The sequence below is a fragment of the Sparus aurata genome, chromosome 1 (genome assembly GCF_900880675.1).
Source record: "Sparus aurata chromosome 1, fSpaAur1.1, whole genome shotgun sequence".
Classification (NCBI taxonomy): domain Eukaryota; kingdom Metazoa; phylum Chordata; class Actinopteri; order Spariformes; family Sparidae; genus Sparus; species Sparus aurata.
In genome coordinates, this window is record NC_044187.1 from 19,572,364 (window position 1) to 19,592,587 (window position 20,224).

The window sequence follows — 20,224 nt, forward strand, 5'->3', positions numbered from 1 at the left end:
TACATTGTAAAAAATGTATTTGACGTTTGTTTTATTAATCATCTTTGGTACAGTGCCGTTCTTACATACAGTTGGAGACGCCTACAGCTGATGGATGTCTTATGTAGGTTACAAGCCCATTACACAATGAAAACCATAAGGCTGCACACACTTCCCCTCTGGAAACAATTACACCGTCCACCATTCCATCTCTGTGTTTTCTCACTCCTGCATAATCAGAATAAATACAGTCACAAACATGTTATCACTGGTGCATAATAGAGATAGTACATGTGTTAGCTGCTGACATTTTCAGTGAAACTGGAGATTAGGAACATCTATTACTGCATATGGTGTACTTTAAAGGAATCATTGTTGGGAAATATGATTATTCTCTTTCTTGCAGAGAGTTAGATGAGAAGATAAATACCACTCTAAAGTATTTTGAGCTGACTGAGAGGCTGAGGACACGCCATGGTGGAGACTTACCTACTTATATACGCTCTAAGGCAAACCGTGCGTTATTGTTGTTGTTTTACTCCAAATGGAAACATAATTTACAAAAAGAACATCATGCTTTTTTGAAGTAGAGTTGATACTGGCAATGGAGACTATAAACTCATAGTGAAGGTAATAAATCAAATAAAAAGCACTGTCATTTTCCCATAAGCTTACATACAATCGTACTTCTTTTTGAAACCAGTGTTGTTGCCCCCTGATGGCCATTACAGAGAACACAGGTTTAAGGCACTTCCGTATTTGCTTCACTTTAAGACCCAGCAGTCAACACTTCTGGCCAAGCAACAGCCTGTCAAACAAGTCCCTGTAAAACAGCATGTTGTTGTTTTTATATGTCTGATTTTGTTAGTGATTAAAGAAGCACAACATTACATCTTAAAACTTTAATGTGTATAATCAGTGTGAAATAAGACTTGTTGTGTTTTTGTTACCTCAGACCTATCCTTTTATATCTACAGAGGGAGCGGATCCTCCTACACAGAGCACTCTATGTTCCTACAGTAGCCCAGAGTAGACAAACCAAACTTTTTTTTTGCTTTAAGAGGCCAATGTGGGGCGAGATGAGATGAGGGGTGTTCAGTTGGTTGCCATCTACAACCTCACCAGATGCTACCAACTGGGTCAGTATCAGTCTCCTCATCAGACTCTCAGCAGGAAAGCAAAACATTTCATTTCCCAAAAACACCTTTCTTTAAATCTTGTTACAGTGACGTAATCACAACCACCAACAAAATATATGCCACTCAGGATGGAATCATAATTCTTGGCGGCTCAATTAAGGCTTCAGGCTCCTTGAGGTTGTAACACACATTTCATATTTAACACCAACATGGAGGTCTCGTTAAACAAAAATGACTCAGATGTTAATCCGTAGGACATTCGACAGCGAGCAGGATACGAGACTGTGGATCTCAAACTGACTTTGTAGTCCCTGTTCCTGCAGCGTCCTCACTGCAGAGCACATAATCACATCTTGTGTTTTTTGTGGGTTGTCATCGCAAAAGCTTCTATGTTCTCACTGGTCAGGGAACCTTTCACAGGAACAACCTTTACAAATTATTTATGTTTGTTTCTTTCAGCAGAAAGAGGGGGGAAACAGAGTGCAGTGCATTCACCAAGACGCACAGCTGACGGGTGCTAATGTTAGTCAGTTACATAATCCCATTTCTAGAGATTCAGAGAAATCCTTGCCTTCAATAGCACTCTGTCTATGGCGCCTTGGATGGAAGCCTCGCGGCAAAAACATCCGTCCTCACTGGTAAACCTAAATGTCAGTGTGTTTCAAGTAAAATGGGAGAGATGTTTTATTTGTTTGCTGTCAAATTTCAAGTGAGACTTCTCTTGAAATCAGACATAGTACTTCTGCAATGTTATTTAAGGTGTTTTGCTACGACATCTAATCTAATCTAACACTGAGACCGAGAGAACTATAAATGTGTCTCATTTTCTTTCAAGAGTCTGGCCATCCTAAAGGTTCCTGTCTTTCCTACCTTATCATTTTAGTTTGTCATTAATGGCTTTATAGAAAAAAACTACACAGAGGAAAAAATGCTTTCATCCTTGAGTTTCTTGTTAACTTGATTTATCTGTGCTACGGAAAAGTAATATTAAACCAAGTCAATATCTCCTGTATCTTAATCTTGCTTTTGGGCCTCACTTTATTGACCCAAATCTGGATCTGTCTATTTGTCCTATGTGACCTCACACTGAATTTAAACATCCACGAGGACAAAAATGAAGCAGTAGTCTACGGACAAGCTCCACCCACAATTATCCCAACATTTTTACTATGCTCATGAAAACACACAGGCTATATTTCTCTGCGAAAGAAGAAAATGGCATTGTGTGATTTTATATTGGTAAAAAAATATGGATAATAGGTGTTATTTGGGGTAATCGTGTGATTTTTGTTTGCAGGCTACATAAAGTCCTGTAGGGGTGACGTATTTTTGTAGACTCTGTATATTAGCATCGCTCCGGTTGCCTTGTCAAAAGGCCTGTGAGACTTTTGAATTGGATTTTGGATTATCGCTGAAAATAAGCGCAGAGGATTAGTTCTTATGATACTTACACGTTTTGTTCCAGCAAGATAATCTTCAGAGATGAACACTAACTTTTATTATTTTTGAAGCGTAAATCAAAACGCTTGAGGTAAAAAGCTTGTGTTAGGCTACATCCACCACCACTGAGTGTCTTTCTACACAATTATAATACATGATTACTTTAAATTGATCACAAGTTGTAAAGTTAAAAAGACTTTTATAATTAAATTTTGGAACAGTTAATTATGTAATTTGTGTCTTAGAAAAAACGTGTAACTACCTAACACTCCAATCTTATTTCAGACATTTTAGGGAAAACCCATTCAATAATCCCATTGATTTTTAGACCAGGTAACCGGAAGTCCAACAACGCCGACTGATTTCCGGGTTCTAAGACTCACTACACCTCACCTGTGAAGGCTTCTTGTAGAGCACATGGCTGTTCGACTGACCTTGTGAGTAAATTCCCTCCTCTATTCAGCCCCCTGTACTACACCTGTAGCTGGGTGTGATCACCCTCTTCCTGCTCCCTGACCCGGAACATGGCATTTGATAAACGGGGGTCACTTCGGTATCAGCGTCAGTCTGACTTTGTCGTTACTTTCCTCGGTGTCGGTCACCTGCTCCGAGGCCGTCCCTCTGTGATAAAACACAGTCACCCCGCTGTTCCCGCTGTCCTCACTCCCCCCGGTTCTCACGGCACTGGAGACGCTCAGCTTCACGTTCAGCGGGCTCACCTGCTTCAGGCGCGTGGCCTCTTTTCTCGCCATCACGGTCTCCACCGCCGCGCTCACCGCGGCGCAGCAGCTCCTTCCGCGGCAGCGCAGCAGGCGCAAGAAGGCGTCTCTGAAGTCCGCGTTGAACGCGTAGATGATCGGGTTGAGGGAGGAGTTGCTCCAGCCGATCCAGACGAACACATCGAAGGTTTTCTCACTGACGCAATAGGGACCCCGCTGCGCCCCCGGGGCGTCCGGTCCGGGGCAGAAGGGCAGAGCGCAGTTCAGGAGGAAGAACGGCAGCCAGCAGCAGACAAAAACCCCGATGATGATGCTCAGAGTTTTTAGGACTTTGGTCTCTTTTCTGATGGAGACTTTGAGCTCCCTGTGTGAGTCAGTGGAGTGCTGAGGGTCAGGGTGAAGACGGATATGAGACTGATATGAGTTCGCACTGATTTCTGTGCACAGGTGAGAAAATGTCTCAGGTACTTCCGAGCGGCAGCTCTGCGCGTGCTCCGCCGCACGCTCCAAGGAGGATATCATCCGGATCTGCATCTGGGCTATCCGGTAGATGCGGGTGTATGTGACGATCATGATGGCCACGGGGATGTAGAAGCTGATGAGAGAGGAGGAGATGGCGTATGTCCGGCTCAGGCTGGAGTCACAGCTCCCGTCGACACTCTCACCATGAGGCGCCAAGCCCTCGGCAGCCGGATCACCGATCTCCGGCCGGTGCCAGTTCAGCTGCACGGGCACGAAGGAGATGACCACGGAGACGGTCCAAGTCACGCCGATCATAACGTAGGCCACCTTCTTGTTCATACGCCTCTCGTAGCGGAAAGGGTTGGAGATGGCCCAGTATCGGTCCACACTGATGACGCACAGGTTGAGGATGGAGGCCGTGGAGCACATGATGTCGCAGGCCAGCCAGGTCTTACAGAAGCCTCCAAACGGCCAGAAACCCGCCACCTCGGCCACGGCTTTCCACGGCATCACCAGCACGGCGACCAGAAGGTCCGACAGAGCCAGTGACACGATGAAGATGTTGGTCACTTTGGCGCGCAGGTGCCGGAAGCGAAAAACGGCTGCGCACACCGTGAAGTTGCCTACAAGCGTCCAGATGATGAGCAGCGCCAGGACGCAGCCGGTTAGAGCTCGGTGCGCCGGTAACTCCTCCCGGCTGCCAGCTCCCACCACTGTGTTATTCATCGCTTGGTCCTGCGCTCAGCCATGTGTCAAACTACACGGACGAGGAGGACATCCATTTGTGCCATGAAACAGAAAACAAGAGGGGAAAGACAGTGGAGAGCGCGCGTCCTGCTCCGGCCAGACTGATGCGTGCTGCTGCTCTGAGCGCAGAGCAGATTTACTGGGGACCACATGCACCACCAGCTGCTCCTCACTGCTCACAGCTACACGGAGACGCGCAGGGCTGAGAGAAGTTTGCCTTCTGAGAAAGAACATGTCAGTCCATTTATAAAAGATGTTCATTTGCTTTTCATACAACAGCTGTTTGATATCCCCCCTCTTCTCTTTTCTGAATATTGTTGTCCCATTTCTACATGACTTGAGCAAATGCTTTTAACAGGAGATAGATCACTAAATACAATCAGGTACATCAAAGTACTAGTCACCAAAACGCAAATTTATAAAAAATAATAATAATAATAATAATGACAAATACACCGCCATAAAACCTTAAAGAAATCATTCTATATTGAAATAAGATTTAAAAGAAGAATGAAATAAATCAGATGGTACACATCAGAACCAGAAAAAATCCAGTCTATTCATGAATTATGTGTTTTGAACAGAAAAAGTGAAGCTGAAAATGTTTATTTAGGCTTTGAAGATGATGTTGTCCATCACGTGGCACCTTGATCTGATTGTGAACAACAAATACTAGACTTATTCTTTCTCTTCTTTTACCACGACAGCTATTTAATGTGACTCATTTCACTGGACTTTTATTTTTCAGTATGAACAATGACACAAATAAATGGTGCGTCACAAACAGCTTTCAAATTCTGTCTTTCCAACTTATTTAGAAAAACAACTTTTCTAATCAGTCGCTCCAACCAACCATTCAAGGACAGGGAGTTAAAAACAGCACCTTGATTTTAAGTTAAGGAGGAAACTTCCCTGCCCTATTTTTCACATCTTCACAGAAAAATAAGCAATAAAGCAGGACAGGCATGACAAAACATACACACTACACACTGATGGACTCAGGGAGCAGGGGGAGCGATCGCCGACGACAAAACAGATACAGTAATAAACATATTTTCATTTATTCAGCAGAATATGTCTTTATATGCGGCCCCAATTCATTTTCCCCAGGAAGCGACCATATAGTTCTTGCTCCATTGCTGCTAATTCCATATATTCCTTAAACCAAGTTATTTATACTGTCACATTCTCTGTTAACAAGGTCACATGGCTGCTGTCAAGCAACTCGACAGAACCAGACTATCTGGGTCAAGAAGAAAAGGATCTTAAAATATTCTGGGAGGGGAGGGGGAATAAAGTATAAAGTCAACACATGTTCAATATCAACAATGCCACATGAAGCTCTTAAATAAACTTCAGTGGCCACAAATGGAAAGTGTCACAAAGTCGGTGTTCATTTTACTATTCCTCAAATCTCAGTTGGTTCTTTGAGTCCTGGTTTTACATTATAGATTTTCTCCAGCTTCATCAATCTGGATGTACATCACTTGACACTACCTCTCCAATGGCAAGAGATAGATAGTGCTTCTTGACTGTCTTGTAAAGTCTGAGCTATTCGGACAAGACGGACATGATGATTTTTTTTCTTTCTCCCAGGAAGTTTTCTTCTTTGAATGTGAACTCTGTCCTTTACACAGTTTGATACAGGTGTCAAATATTCAAAAGGGGGTAATATGTTTAAATTCTGTACTTTCCAAAGGGTTTCAACAAGGGATATTCTTCTCTGTTGAAATTGCCATCCCGTCTGTTTGACATATGAAGGACCAGAGGTGATAATCCCATGATAACCTTAAAGCAGCTATGATCTATATTTTTGGCATAATTAACAACATCTAATGATAACCCTAAAACAATATGAATAGTGTTGTAGTGATGAATCTACAGAGAATTATTATCTGGATTAAAAAGAGATTAAAAAGAGATTTTTTTTTTTAATGTAAAGTGAGTTTCAGCTCCTTTTCAAACTGTACCATATAGTCATTGGAGGACTCGGGATGTTTGAGGGGCTGGGGCAGATAATCAGAAGGCCACCTGATGTATGCAGGGGGGCACCATCACGCAGAGAGACATATTTATAGTGAAGAGAGGGCACCATGTTAAAAACGGCCCTGCATTAGTACCAACTTCAAAAGAGATGATAAGTGTTGTTTCAACTGCCTCCAGGTGGCCAAAAATGAAGAAGAAAGTAGTCATTTCACCTTTTGCTTCTATGTACTCTCTTGCAGAGAGTTTTGATGATAAGATACGGCTCTCATGTCTGTACTGTAAATATAAAGCCACATCCGCCATCAGCTACTACGCTGCACATTACCAAGACAGGAAACAGGAGGGAAACACCTGGTCTGGATCTGTCGAAGTATCAAATTAACGTATGTGTCGTTGAAGCTGTACAAACATCTTACGCCAGGCTAAGCTAAGCTAACCGGCTGCTGGCTGTAGCTTTATATATTTAGCACGCGGACACGAGAGTGGTGTCAAGTCCCAAACTCGTTCTATAATTTCATAGACATTGTTATCGTCCCTCTGCTACCTGCTTCCGGTGTTCAGGCAAAATACTGCCATGACAGTGCACTCTAAATTTAATAACCACCCCCCCCCCCCCCGTCTCTCTCTCACACACACACAAATAAACACACGCTCAAAGACACGCAGGGCATTTTGCTGTGGATAAAAGCAGTCTCTCTGGCCGGGGATGGAACCAGATGGCCCAGCTGAAGTCTGAGCATCGGTGAGGAACACTGAAACAGCACTCAAGCAATGTTTGCTCTTTATTAATGGCAACAGGGTGTTTGTTTTGAATACAGATTTAGATGATGGAGACAGACAGTCCCAAGCAGAGGGCGGGGAGTTGATAATCAGATTAACTCCATCATTTTTGAGATTTTTGTACTATTTTTGTGCATTTGCTGATTTAGGACACACTGGAATTAAATCCATTTGTTGAAATGAGATGAGTGAGCTCTCACATGGGCATGGATGTCCTTTTCTTTTCCTTACAAATAAAAAAATCACGACATATTGTACCTCCACATTCCTGAATAATTAATAATAATATAGCACACATGCATGAAAAATATACAGTTATAATGAGCATGTTTTCCCTGACATGTAGTAAATAAACTGAAGTAGTCTTCATGCTGTTACTGTATACAGCAGGGAGCTCCAACCATCTCTAAAGCTGCATTCAGTCCCAACAGCCCCATTTCCTGCGCATATCCGGTCAGATTTGCCACCGTGCTGCATCCCTCTGCAGACGTCTTCTTCCTCGTCTCCTCACACAGCTCCAAACACTTCTCATCGCACAGCTCGGACATTTCTTTATCACACCTCTCCTTCTCCCCTCGCAGGCTCTCCTTCAGCTGCCTCTGCAGGTTTTCTTCGCTCGTTTTTTGCTGCTCAATTTTAATTTTGACGAGCCTCAGCTCCTGCTGGAGGGCCACAATTCTCATTTTGTCCGCCCTCTGTTTCTCCAACTGTATGTCCCTTTCTTTCTGGTTCTCCTCCCTCTCACGTCTGAGCAGGTCATCCATATGCTTTTTCCTGTCCTCCTCCTTCGTGCTCTGCTCCTCCAAGCTGTGGGTGAGTTTGACCAGCTCTTTCTGCAGGGCGTCCCTCTTCATCTCCCCCCTCTGCCGGATGGCCTGCTCTTTCTCTAGTTGCTGAAGTTCCCTTTCTCTCTCTTTCTTTTCATTTTCTGCACAATCCTTTTGGATTTTCTCCTCCATCGCTCTCCATGCTTGCTGCTCCCGCTCAACCTGCTCCTCCAGCATTTTAGTAGCTTGGTCAAGCTTTTCTTGAAGAGCTTCCCTCTTCACCTCCTCCTCTCTACGTATCCCCATCACTCTCACAATCTCTTGTATCTTCCTCTCCCTCTCCCTCTTTTCGTTCCCCTCCATCCCTCGTATGAAGGCCTGCTCTCGATCTCTCACCACTTTCAACTCCTTCTCCCTCTCCAGCTTGTGTTTTTTCTCAAGCTCCTCCATCTCCCTCTTGCTCTTCTGCTGAACCATCTCCAGCTCTTTCTCGTGCGACTCTTTGATTGCAGTCTCCAGCTTGTTTTTAAACAGCTCCTCCCTCTCCTCCAGCTGCTTCCTCTCCAACATCAGCTCCTGGACCAGATCATCCTCAGCTTTCTGCATCATCTTACTGCTGTAGCAGCTCCCTCCGTTTCCCTGCATCATGGTGTCCACTATAGCAAACAGCTCGGACACCTGCTCCTTGTTCTTGGAGCTGTGGTTGTTGAAGACACAGTACCTGTCCCCACATGCGGCCACCAGCTCCGCCAGATCCTTGCACCCTTCTATCAGGCAGTGCTTTGCAGATTGTCCTTCTTCCAGAAGATCTCCATGGGTGAAAACCACCACAGAGAAATTCAAAGCATGCAAACCCATTGACTGTTTGATCTGCCGCAAAACCTCCCTCTCTTCCTGAGTGAACCTCCCAATCTGAACAATAAGAAGGAATATATGGGGCCCGGGGTAAAGGAGGCTCACACTCCTCCTCAACTCCCTCTGCACCTCCTGTGGAGTCTGGTGAGTGTCCAGCAGCCCGGGAGTGTCCAGGAGCGTCAGGCGCCGCCCGCGAAACTCTCCGCAGGCCCTGCGACAACGTTGGGTGACGGAGGAGCTGCTAACCCTGATGTCGAAGACCTTGCGGCCCAAGATGGAGTTGGCGGTGGAGCTTTTCCCGCTGCCAGTTTTCCCCAACAGAACCAGTCTGTTCTCGGTGGAGGAGGAAAACTGCTTCCTGCCTGATAGAAGGGAGAAAAATTGTATTCAAATGAAAGAAAACAAGCGAGCAAGCAAGAAAGAAACATAAATCCCAACGTACCTGAGCAGCCGATGACGGACAGCTGCTTGCTAATGGATGACATGCTGGTTCTGGTCACTTGCCTCCATAAAGTGAGAACATAAGCGCAGAGGACACTGCTATATAGATCCCAATGCTGTGGGTGTGTCCGACCCTACCACATGGTAAACCCCTCTGAACTCTAACCATCGCCATCAGCGTGTTTCTGTGTGGCCCAATAGTCCGTCTCTGAAACACTCAGCACGGAAGATGTTATCTCAGAGCGTAAAAACTCCAGCAAGAGATCATGGTCCAGCTGAGGCAAAGATCTAGAAAAGTAGAAATACTGTGGTCACACACAGTTTGTGTGATCAAAGACCAAGAGTCAAGTCCTTTGATTGTTGGGTCTCTTTATCTGCAGAGTTAGCTGATTAGTTGTGATTTAGCAACCACCGTGGATCAGATCAGCTGAGCGCTGTCCTGCTGTCAGTGTTGACAGCTGTCTTTCATAAAGATCTGTCTGATGATAGAACAAGAGTTAAGGCAGAAACATGGTCCATGCAAGTATTCGAACTGAAATGACAGCTGACACAAACACGCTTCTTCAAACAATGCAGGTTTAAGGTACTTTTTAGCTCCACACGCATTTTATACAGTCGACAGTCTGTACCAAATTTCATCGCAGTCGGGGTAAAAGTTGTTGAGACATTTTCACTAAAAAACTAACCTCAACCTCACAAAAAGAGAAAAAGTCAAGAGATCATCAGAGTTTGTAGGACCCCTGTAGCCACACCACTAACATGATTAATGTTATCAAAGACATATATTCTTTCATGTTACTCTCTTATTGTATCTAACACGTAAACTGTGGGCTGACACATCTGCCAAAGGATGTGTATTTATTTCCAGACAGAGGCAGAGGTCAACGTGTCCAGAGTCACCTGTCAGACAAGTTATTGACTCTTTTTTATCATGATGTGTTGTTGAGACTTCCACCTGAGACTCAACAGCAATGAATGATTGGATAAATTAAAATTTAAATAGATTCTTCTCTTCATTCTTGTAAGGATTAGGTAACCATTATTATTAATATTCTCCTTTTTCTGACTTTATTAATTTACTCTATTTGGATTCTGCCTAAAGAAAGATATTCAGTGTGTCAGTGAGGCTTTTGGACTCTGGAAATGAGAACACCTATTAATAGAGATTAGAATTAACTCCCGCTTGAGCCTGGAACATTTCTGTGCATGTGAATCAGAAATAATATCTCATACCTCTTAATTTATCGGTCACATAATACTCCCATTTACGATTTATTTTCTTTGTTTTTTAGTCACTTTTCAATCTTTTTTTTTTTTTGTCAAAACGTCACTTTTAAATCTTGCATGAGAGGGTTCACTTTTTTCATGTTGATCAAAGGATCTTTTCCAGCTAATATCTTTGTGATTCATTATTTCTACACTGAAGATTTAGAAATATTGTTATGTTAAAGCAGAGGGTCTCACAAATTTCATCCTGCAGAATAAATTTAACCTTAAAATCAGTTCTTGTTTATTTGTCTGTGCTGTTTCTTTGTGCATAGTTTTAAAACTGTGGTCCTGTTAATAAAACGACCTGCTTCATCTCGCAGGATCCCTGTCTTTCAGGATTTTGAGCTTTCTATTTGGCACATACATATGTTCACTTACCATGGGGTGCATGGGGTTCATTCCCTCATTCAGTGACTGAATCCTCTGTGATAATAGTCTATCTGCCCTCTGGAGGCCAAAGTGGGAATGGAAACTAAACCTAATCCTGCTGATCTGTGTTACAGCCTCATGTCTGTGTGTCCGAAATAACTTTGTAGAAAAGTATGACACAATGAAGAAATTTTATATGCAAAAAACAAAACAGAAATGGACAATTTTGCCTGTACATACATCATGTGTAACACATTATAGTTGTAGTGCTGGGGCAGGGAAAAAAAACAACATTTAATGTAACTTCATGGAGAAAGGTAGCAGACTGTTGGATAACATTAGCTCACAGCTAATGCAGTAATGTAATGGCTGTAAACACAGCATGAGTAGGGCGAATAAACGCAAATGATCGGGTCTCAGATGAGGTAATGTCTTAAAGGACCGATCAATTTGTGAATCTCACTCCCATCCATCCATCCATCCATCCATTTTCATCCGCTTATCCGGGGCCGGGTCGCGGGGCAGCTGCCTGAGCAGGGACACCCAGACCTCCCTCTCCCCGGATACTGCCTCCAGCTCTTCCGGGAGGACCCCAAGGCGTTCCCAGGCCAGCTGGGCGACATAGTCACACCAGCGTGTCCTGGGTCTTCCTCGGGGTCTCCTCCCGGAGGGACATGCCAGGAACACCTCCCGAGGGAGGCGTCCCGGGGGCATCCGAAACAGATGCCCGAGCCACCTCAGCTGGCTCCTCTCGATGTGGAGGAGCAGCGGCTCTACTCTGAGCTCTCCCGGGTGACAGAGCTCTTCACCCTATCTCTAAGGGAGCGCCCTGCCACCTGTGGAGGAAACTCATTTCGGCCGCTTGTATCCGGGATCTTATTCTTTCGGTCATGACCCAAAGTTCATGGCCATAGGTGAGGGTCGGAACGTAGATTGACTGGTAAATCGAGAGCTTCGCCTTTCGGCTCAGCTCTCTCTTCACCACGACGGACCGATACAAAGACCACATTACTGCGGCCGCTGCACCGATCCGTCTGTCAATCTCACGCTCCATCCTTCCCTCACTCGTGAACAAGACCCCAGATACTTCAAACCCTCCACTTGAGGCAGGAACTCTCCTCCCACCTGGAGGGAGCAGGCCACCTTTTTCCGGTCGAGAACCATGGCCTCGGATTTGGAGGTGCTGATTCTCATCCCAGCCGCTTCGCACTCGGCTGCAAACCGCCCCAGGACATGCTGGAGGTCCCGGCTCGAAGGAGCCAACAAGACCACATCATCCGCGAAAAGCAGAGATGAGATCCATTGGCTCCCGAACCAGATCCCCTCCGGCCGTGGCTGCGCCTAGAAATTCTGTCCATAAAAGTAATGAACAGAACCGGTGAGAAAGGGCAGCCCTGCCGGAGTCCAACATGTACTGGGAACAGGTCTGACTTACTGCCGGCAATGCGAACCAAGCTCCTGCTCCGGCAGTACAGGGACCGTACGGCCCTTAACAGAGGGCCCCCGACCCCGTACTCCCGGAGCACCCCCCACAGTATGCCACGAGGGACACGGTCGAATGCCTTCTCCAAGTCCACAAAACACATGTGGACTGGTTGGGCAAACTCCCATGAACCCTCGAGCACCCTGCGGAGGGTATAGAGCTGGTCCAGTGTTCCACGGCCAGGACGGAACCGCATTGTTCCTCCTGGATCCGAGGTTCGACTATCGGCCGAATTCTCCTCTCCAGTACCCTGGAATAGACTTTCCCGGGAGGCTGAGGAGTGTGATCCCCCGATAGTTGGAACACACCCTCCGGTCCCCCTTTTTAAATAGGGGGACCACCACCCCGGTCTGCCAGTCCAGAGGCACTGTCCCCGACTGCCACGCGATGCTGCAGAGACGTGTCAGCCAAGACAGCCCCACAACATCCAGAGACTTGAGGTACTCAGGGCGGATCTCATCCACCCCGGTGCTTTGCCACTGAGGAGCTTACGGACTACCTCAGTGACTTCGGCTTGGGTGATGGATGGGTCAACCTCTGAGTCCCCAGCCTCTGCTTTCTCTATGGAAGGCGTGTCAGCGGGATTGAGGAGATCCTCGAAGTATTCCTTCCACCGCCCGACGATGTCTCACTCCCAGTTCATCAAAAACTGTTTTGACAAGTTGGGAAACCCAGAGGATCACTGGGAGTTGGGAATGAGACTGAAAAATCAACTTTTCTTACATATAGGAAGTTTAGATTTAGTCTTGTTAGCTGAATTCCCTAATCTAGAAAGTAGCAACAGCATCCTAGTGAAGCGCACCGTTAATTTGAGTAAACTTATTGAATTTCTCTAGTTTGAACATTGTTGGAGACATTTGGTATGACGTAAGTACACAACTCAACAAATTATATAACAAACACCCAGGTGTTTTTCCACATTTTAATGGAGAATTCCTACACATTATGTCTTTAACCCAAAGCTTCGACCTGGGGATGAGACGTAACAATCAACTATCTATCATTGTTGTTGCTTTAATGACAAGATTTTAAAGGTTTTATAATTTTTTACTGGACCAATAATCAAATAAGCATAGACAAAAAGGTACAATACATCCATCGGTCATGTGCAGGAGGTAGGATTTAAGGTCTGAATGTTGCCTTCAAAAGAGATATTAGTAAGATTAGAGAGGTAAACACTCTCTCACAGTCTCAGATTCAAGTATTTATGATTTATGTAAACCAGTTTATTGACATCTAAACTAGACAACAATCAGTTTCCCCTGGTTTTAATGTCTTGTACTGTCAGCACAAGGAAGGACACGTGACTTGTCCTCTTTTAGGTTGTTCAAGGTGAGTGTTTACATTTCATCTACAGATGTTATCCACCCTAACTGACTCTGGAGACCAGCATCATCTGGATGCCTCGAACACAATGTAAGTAATGTAATGCCTATAGCTGGTAGTCTGGCCGTTGGCTCATCAATAATGGAGAGTCCATGCATGTTCGAGGTGAGGCCTAGATTGTCTTACCGCTCCGCTGCTCCGTCACACATGCGAGCACACCTGACATTAACTAACCGAGAGGCCATGTTGAACTTAAACGAATGATTCGTGTGCGGCGACCTTGTCCTCTTCGTGTCAAAGCAAAGACAAAACAACAATGAACGTACACAACCGCACACATATACACACACACACGAAACACAATACTGACATCAACAATTTCTCAAAAAGCAGTTCTGTGTCACATCGAGGTAAAAACGAGGTGAGTCTTGAGTGACACTGAGGTCTAGCGATGAGGAAGGTGGTAAAAAGATGAGGAGGTGGAGGAAGCTGTCAGGACGCCTTGGCGATGATGAGGATGCTCATGAGGAAGACCATGATGAAGAAGATCCACATGAAAAACCTATCCATCACCTTGGCCACCTTCTTCCACTCTGCCACCTTGACACAGGTGGCTCTCTGCTCTCGGAAGCAGTTGGCGATGAACTGAATGTTCTTCACCACCTGAGGAAGAGACGGACAGATGAATTACAGCGCGCACTTAAAGAAACTGTAGAAGAAGACAAGTAATCAGATAAGGAGGTAAAGTGAGTAGTAGGAACGGCGCGCACCTGTTTATGTTGGAGGCAGGGACAGCAGCAGGGGCAGGATGGGACTTGAAGTTTCTCTGTGGAGTAGAGGAGCTGCTCCTTCAGCCCTCCGTTCAGGTGCTGAAGGTTTTGTGAGTGAGGAGGCGCCTGGTAGTCCAGTTCGTCCCTCCTGATGTGGTGGTATCGCTGTGCGGATCTCCCCTCGCCCCTCTCCAGTCTGTTGTGGTTGTTGTAATGGTGTTGGCCGTTGTTGGCCTTGCCGTTCGCCTGACCTTTCTGATGCCTGTGGTTGTGATGCACACTGTGGCCGTTGCTGTACTTGTACGGGTCGCTCTCGTGATGGTAGATGTCATGGAAGCGGTCATCATAGAAGGCGCTCTTTTCGCCGACGGGTTCCTCGGGCCACAGCGGGGTCCTCTCGCTCTCCGGTGTAGTGCAGTTCTCCCCCACCTCGTAGACGAAGAAGATTTTGGACATGTAGTCTATGATGAGCACCTTGGCCCAGTGAGGGACCGGCTTGGCCTCTGCACCACAGAAATGAATGTTCATGATGAAGATGGTGAGAGAGGTCGAGGCTGTGATCATAGTCATGGTGGCTATGTAGTACTTCCCTGAAGAGAGGGCAAAGAAAAGGACACATTTATGACATGGAATAGTTAATAGGAGACAGAATAGCAGTTCTAATTTATTGACTACTGGGTTGAAGATTCATATACAACCTCTCACTTCAACAGTAGTGATATTGAAAGACCGTGGATCTCTCTGTCCCAGATATAATTGATAGTCTACATGGACATATCAACATATTTAATAGCAAATGATTGGCTCATTGCAGAACTGAAATGGAAGCTCATTTCTACAAGGAAAAGAAAAAAAAGAAAAGTAATGCTTGATTTAAATCATATTAATAATACTCATGGTAAGTCGACATTATAAGTGGGGGGTATTAGAGAATTCAGATCTTTTACTTAAGTAAAAGTACTAATACCACACTGTAAAGACATACGTTACTGTAAAAAGAGTTTATAAATAGGCCAAAATCAGGAAAATGTACTCAAAGTATTAAAGTAAAAGAAATAAACATAGAAAAAAGTATTTTATATCATTAGATTATTATTATTACTGATGTATTAATATGAAAGCAGGATTAGACCGTTGTTGTTGACAGCTTTTATTGAATTATTTTGTTTGTTTGTTTGTTTGTTTGTTTGGATTTTGGATTTTGGATTTATTTGTATCTTTGAACAGAACAAAGGATTATTTTCATCATGTATTAGTCCTCTAATAATTGAGAAATGCATGCCAATTACCCAGAGCCCACGACTATTTTTTTGAAAGCTTTATATGTTATGTATCTTATTGTTGAAGTAACTAGTAACTAAAGTAACTGTAATTAACTGTCAAATAAAAATGATTCACATAATAAGTCAAACAATTATAGAACAGTGAAATGTAGTGGAGTAGAAGTAGAAATTAAGAAAAGTACAGGCACCCTAAAAAGTAAGTAAATGTACTTACTTGTACTCTGCACTACTACTAGCTAGTACTTAGCTAGTTAATATTAACTTGACTTACTATGAATATTTTTACTTTTAACCCATTTAGTATTTTACTGTAGAACTGAGCTTCTGTAGTTTAAATTTTTCAGTAATGAGGCAAAGCTGAATGCCAAAAATAGCTCAAACCTATGTAGGGCATGCTTTCTGCAGGAGGCATGCTCTCAGCCACCAACAACTGGAACACAGTGAGCGCCAGCAGCACCGTGACCCCGAGGGAAACCTTCTCCCCGGAGTCAGCCGGCAGGTAGAAGCCCAGCGGGGCCAGGAATGAGATGAGGAAGCAGGGCAGCAGCAGGTTGAAGATGTAGAAGGAGGAGCGGCGCTTCAGCAGCAGGGTGTAGGTGATTTCAGTGTACGGGTCGGAGCAGCAGCCGTACATCTTGACTTTTCTAACTGCCGGCATGCCGTGACACTCCCACTCCACGTTCTCCACAAAGTCGGACAGGTCACCGGTGTCCATGGTCAAACTGATGTCCACCTGTGCAGAGGACACACAAGAACTGGCAGCAACAGGTGCAAATATGCTCAGGTGGATTCACAAACTAACAAACAGAATGAAGAATAAACACTTTTTGTGTAGTTTCTCGAACATATAGTTTAAAAACAACAGTTAAATAAGTTATTCACTCCTTAATTATCTAAAGAGAAACCGGAGACAATAATGGGTTACTGTGGGCAAGAGGCTGATACATGATCTGTACTAATTACCATGAAATCTTGTAAATACTGTAAACCAACACATGCAGAAGAAAAACATCATACGTCATCCTATTTGTCTTTTTCTCCTCATCGTAGCAGTTCACTCAAATGATGATGTTTTTGTCATTTGGATACGCTGAACTTTTGCTGTTTCCTTGTTGCGTTATTGCCTTCCTGAAACTCAAAAGCCTGAAAATGACACGTGTCCGGTGCCACCGAGTGATCAACCAAGTGATTACTGATTATTTTTGGACACATAGTGGCAGCAGAAACATATTGTGAACATAACATTGACATATCACCTATAAAAGTGATAGCATGTTAGCAAACAGCTCCACATCCAGCAGGTAAGTCCAGTGCTGACTCTCTGTCAGCTGTTTTTTGTTTTTTTGTAAACTAATATATTTTTTTTTATTCATTCATTTATTTATCTATTTCTGGGGGGACCATGCCATGTGCCATTCAGGTTGGGGGATAAACAAGAGTCCCGTGCTTGTATAGTTAGGTCAAAATGAAGTATTATAAATTTATATAAAGTCTGATGATTTGTTGTCTTAATCAATTTACCCTCAAATAGCATTGATTATAGCTGCTTTAAGTATTTACCATGGTTGACAAAACAGTGAGTGTTTCACGTAGATACAGGAGAAATGATTTGCATTGTTTATAGGGATGATTTTCTTCTTAGCTGTGCAAACTTTTCCTCATTGGAATACAACAAATTCAAACTGACTGCGTCAAAAGAATAATATAAATGTTTTAGAAGACGTGGATGAGTGTGGGCAGAACACCAGCGACTCAATCAGCACAGAGTTGAGTCCCAGCTCAAACACACCTGGTTTCCGTTGTAGGTCCAGGAGCCGAAGGTGAGGTTGCACGACTGCCAGTCGAAGGGGAAGTAGGAGACGTCCACCACGCATGTGCTCTTCGTGATGGCAGGAGAGTCCCACACGATCTCGCCATTATAACGCAGCTTCACATTAGTGCTGGATTCACCTCCGCCCTCCTCGTCTGCTCTACACAGACATACAGAAGAAAGGGACACATTTCCACATCTCTCTCTCTCTCTGTGTGTTTTAATGTTTTTTTCCTTTTTTACATCTGTGTCTTGTTACTGACTTGTTGTAGAGGACGATGTCTGGCTTCCACACCAGGTCGCTAGGGATGTTGATCATCTCGAGGTCGTCATAGTCCTCCTTGTCCCACTTCAGGTACGCATCAAACCAGACCTGCCTGATCCACAGGTACGTGGTCAGCACCTGGTTCCTCTCATCCTACGAGGAAAGGCAGCTTTATTTTGACTGCATGTTTCATACATACATTCATCAGTGCAGTGCAATGTGCTTTGCAGGGTAATAAAAATGAGGAAAGGTCAAAGACTTGCAATTTAAAACGTGCAACAGTACAGGTTAGCGATTCATGAGGTAAACTAAAAGTATGATTTTTTTTGATGCACATTTAATAAAATTGAAGACGATTTTAAAAACAAAGCTTATTTAAAAGCAAGATTAGGCAGTGTAAAAAAGGAAAGTCTTTAGCTTTGACTTAAAGTAGTCTGAGTCTTGGCTTGTCTAATATCAACTGAGGTGTTGTCCCAGGTCTGTGTAGGATGATGAACTAAACACTGCTTCACTGTTTTTATGCTCTAAATCTGAAGACGACCAGCACGTTTGTCCCTAAAGGTTCTCAGAGATTCATACGGCACAAACATGCCATATCGGATAGGCTTTATACTTCAGTACAGTTGAGCTTGGTGCTGGCCTCTGCAGGTCTCAACAGAAACAGAAAACTGAAGGCAGCGCTGTTGGTGTATTGAACTGAGAGCCACACATTTGTTCCTTAGCTCTTCAACTGGAACATGAGAAAATTAAAGAGACACCTCACAGATTCACAAGATATTGTTAATTCAGTACAACACGGTCTGTGTTTACATTGACTTCTATGGGTTTGGAGGGAGTCTGGCTCGAGTGACGTCATCCGGGTGTCTCAGCTCGGGGACAGAGACTGTAGACCGGGTTCGTCAGGGGGGGTTTAACGAAACAGGCTACGTAGTTGAACAAGCTGACCCGAGTGTCAAACCCAGTGTTTGTGGAGCTCGACTGAAATTCTCTGCCTTTGCTGAATCTATTTCTTTGTCATCTTTGTGAAAGCGCAGTATTGAAAAGCTTTAATACTCTGTTAAGACTCGGATGCATTGGAGATACAGCAGCACTAAAATTTAACTGGATCTTATCCCTGTGGTTCTATCAGTCCTGATTTGTGCCAGGAGAAAATCTTAAAGCTGCACCTCTATTTATTACTTAATAATAAAATCAAAGACTGTTCTTTATTTCATTCAACTTGCGACACCCTGCATTTTTCTGTACATATACGAGCGCGTGACAAATAAAACGTTTTTCAGTCTCCGAATCTGAAACATGCAGCGGTAAGAAGCGAGACATACATTTCAATAACAACAGATCTTGATCTTTGTCGGTGTGATCTTTTGGCAGCTGGAGGATTATACTGTTAAACTCTGACGCAGCAAAAAGTGAACCTCACTTTACAACTTATGTTTCAAGAAGTTTCTGGAGTTATGTCATATTTGGTACTTTTCCCATATGATGTAACAGCGCTTATACTTCAGTGTCTTGAATTTTGCCTTATTTACCTTAAACAGTGTGTTGAAAAAGTTACAGAATAAGTTGTGTGTTTTTGACTCATGTGAAGAGATTATTTTGTGGTTAATTGTGGTTTTATGCGGCTGGGGTTTTGATATAAGGTTTTATATCTCTAAATCTATGCTGGGGTAATTTGAGTTTCCTCTCCACTCACCATATCTTTGATCTGTGACAGGGTGATCTGCAGAGACACATTGAGTGCGCTGTCTGTGTCCTCTACAGGCCTCAGAGCGTTGGAGTAGTCCTCCATGAGATCAGTCAGAAGTTTGCGGGCATAGTGACCCTGAGCACCATGGGACACTGAGGGGGCAGAGAGGAGAGCAGAGGGTGGGGATGGCAGCAAAGGTTAGGTGTAGATAAAAGTCAGAGAATACCAGAGAGACGAGCAGAACACAAGGTAGACTTGTTTTTTACAAAGACAAACTAGTGTTTCTGCATCAGATATGAACATGAAACTGATCCATCATGCATAACTGACCTTGCACCAAAAGGCTGATCCAAATCATCAACGCTGCCTTCCTCATTTTCAACCAGTCACAAGCCGAGGGATCAATTATTCAGCAAAGGAATCGCTGAGACAGCCCGGGTCCAAATCCAGAGCGTCACTCTACTCTGGTCTCCATCCTGCCCTGCTGAGGCTGATCGAGCCGAGACCACAGAAAATTCTCGAAATCTTACATCCTGTCAGAAGCTCTGAATGCGTTGCTAGCTGTTAGTCGCATGTCGCCTCTGTTACTGTGTGACTGTGTGTGTGTGTGTGTGTGTGTTTGTGATCGCTGCTCTGGAACAGGACCT

At 44.2% G+C, this 20,224-nt stretch overlaps 3 protein-coding genes across 4 annotated transcripts; all 3 read right to left on the reverse strand.

The window, feature by feature from the left end:
* Nucleotides 1-4,673, reverse strand: LOC115583966 (D(1) dopamine receptor-like). Of its 2 annotated transcripts, XM_030421262.1 has the most exons (2): nt 3,278-4,673; nt 1,734-1,762 (listed from the first exon to the last, which is right to left on the reverse strand). In XM_030421262.1, the coding sequence occupies exons 1-2, from the start codon at nt 4,463-4,465 to the stop codon at nt 1,751-1,753; spliced, it is 1,200 nt and encodes a 399-aa protein (XP_030277122.1). In that variant the 5' UTR covers nt 4,466-4,673; the 3' UTR covers nt 1,734-1,750. The 2 variants fall into 2 exon arrangements, with proteins under 2 accessions (XP_030277113.1, XP_030277122.1); XM_030421253.1 differs by having other exon boundaries at nt 1-4,673.
* A 2,582-nt stretch (nt 4,674-7,255) lies between these two features.
* Nucleotides 7,256-9,371, reverse strand: LOC115583955 (GTPase IMAP family member 4-like). Its single transcript, XM_030421243.1, has 2 exons — nt 9,317-9,371; nt 7,256-9,236 (listed from the first exon to the last, which is right to left on the reverse strand). Exons 1-2 carry the CDS (start codon nt 9,357-9,359, stop codon nt 7,627-7,629), a joined length of 1,653 nt encoding a protein of 550 aa, XP_030277103.1. The 5' UTR covers nt 9,360-9,371; the 3' UTR covers nt 7,256-7,626.
* A 3,700-nt stretch (nt 9,372-13,071) lies between these two features.
* Nucleotides 13,072-20,055, reverse strand: chrna9a (cholinergic receptor, nicotinic, alpha 9a). The gene is made up of 7 exons (XM_030412938.1): nt 19,908-20,055; nt 19,584-19,729; nt 17,889-18,043; nt 17,605-17,785; nt 16,197-16,548; nt 14,533-15,122; nt 13,072-14,425 (listed from the first exon to the last, which is right to left on the reverse strand). The coding sequence occupies exons 1-7, from the start codon at nt 19,951-19,953 to the stop codon at nt 14,255-14,257; spliced, it is 1,641 nt and encodes a 546-aa protein (XP_030268798.1). The 5' UTR covers nt 19,954-20,055; the 3' UTR covers nt 13,072-14,254.
* Nucleotides 20,056-20,224: the final 169 nt, after the last annotated feature.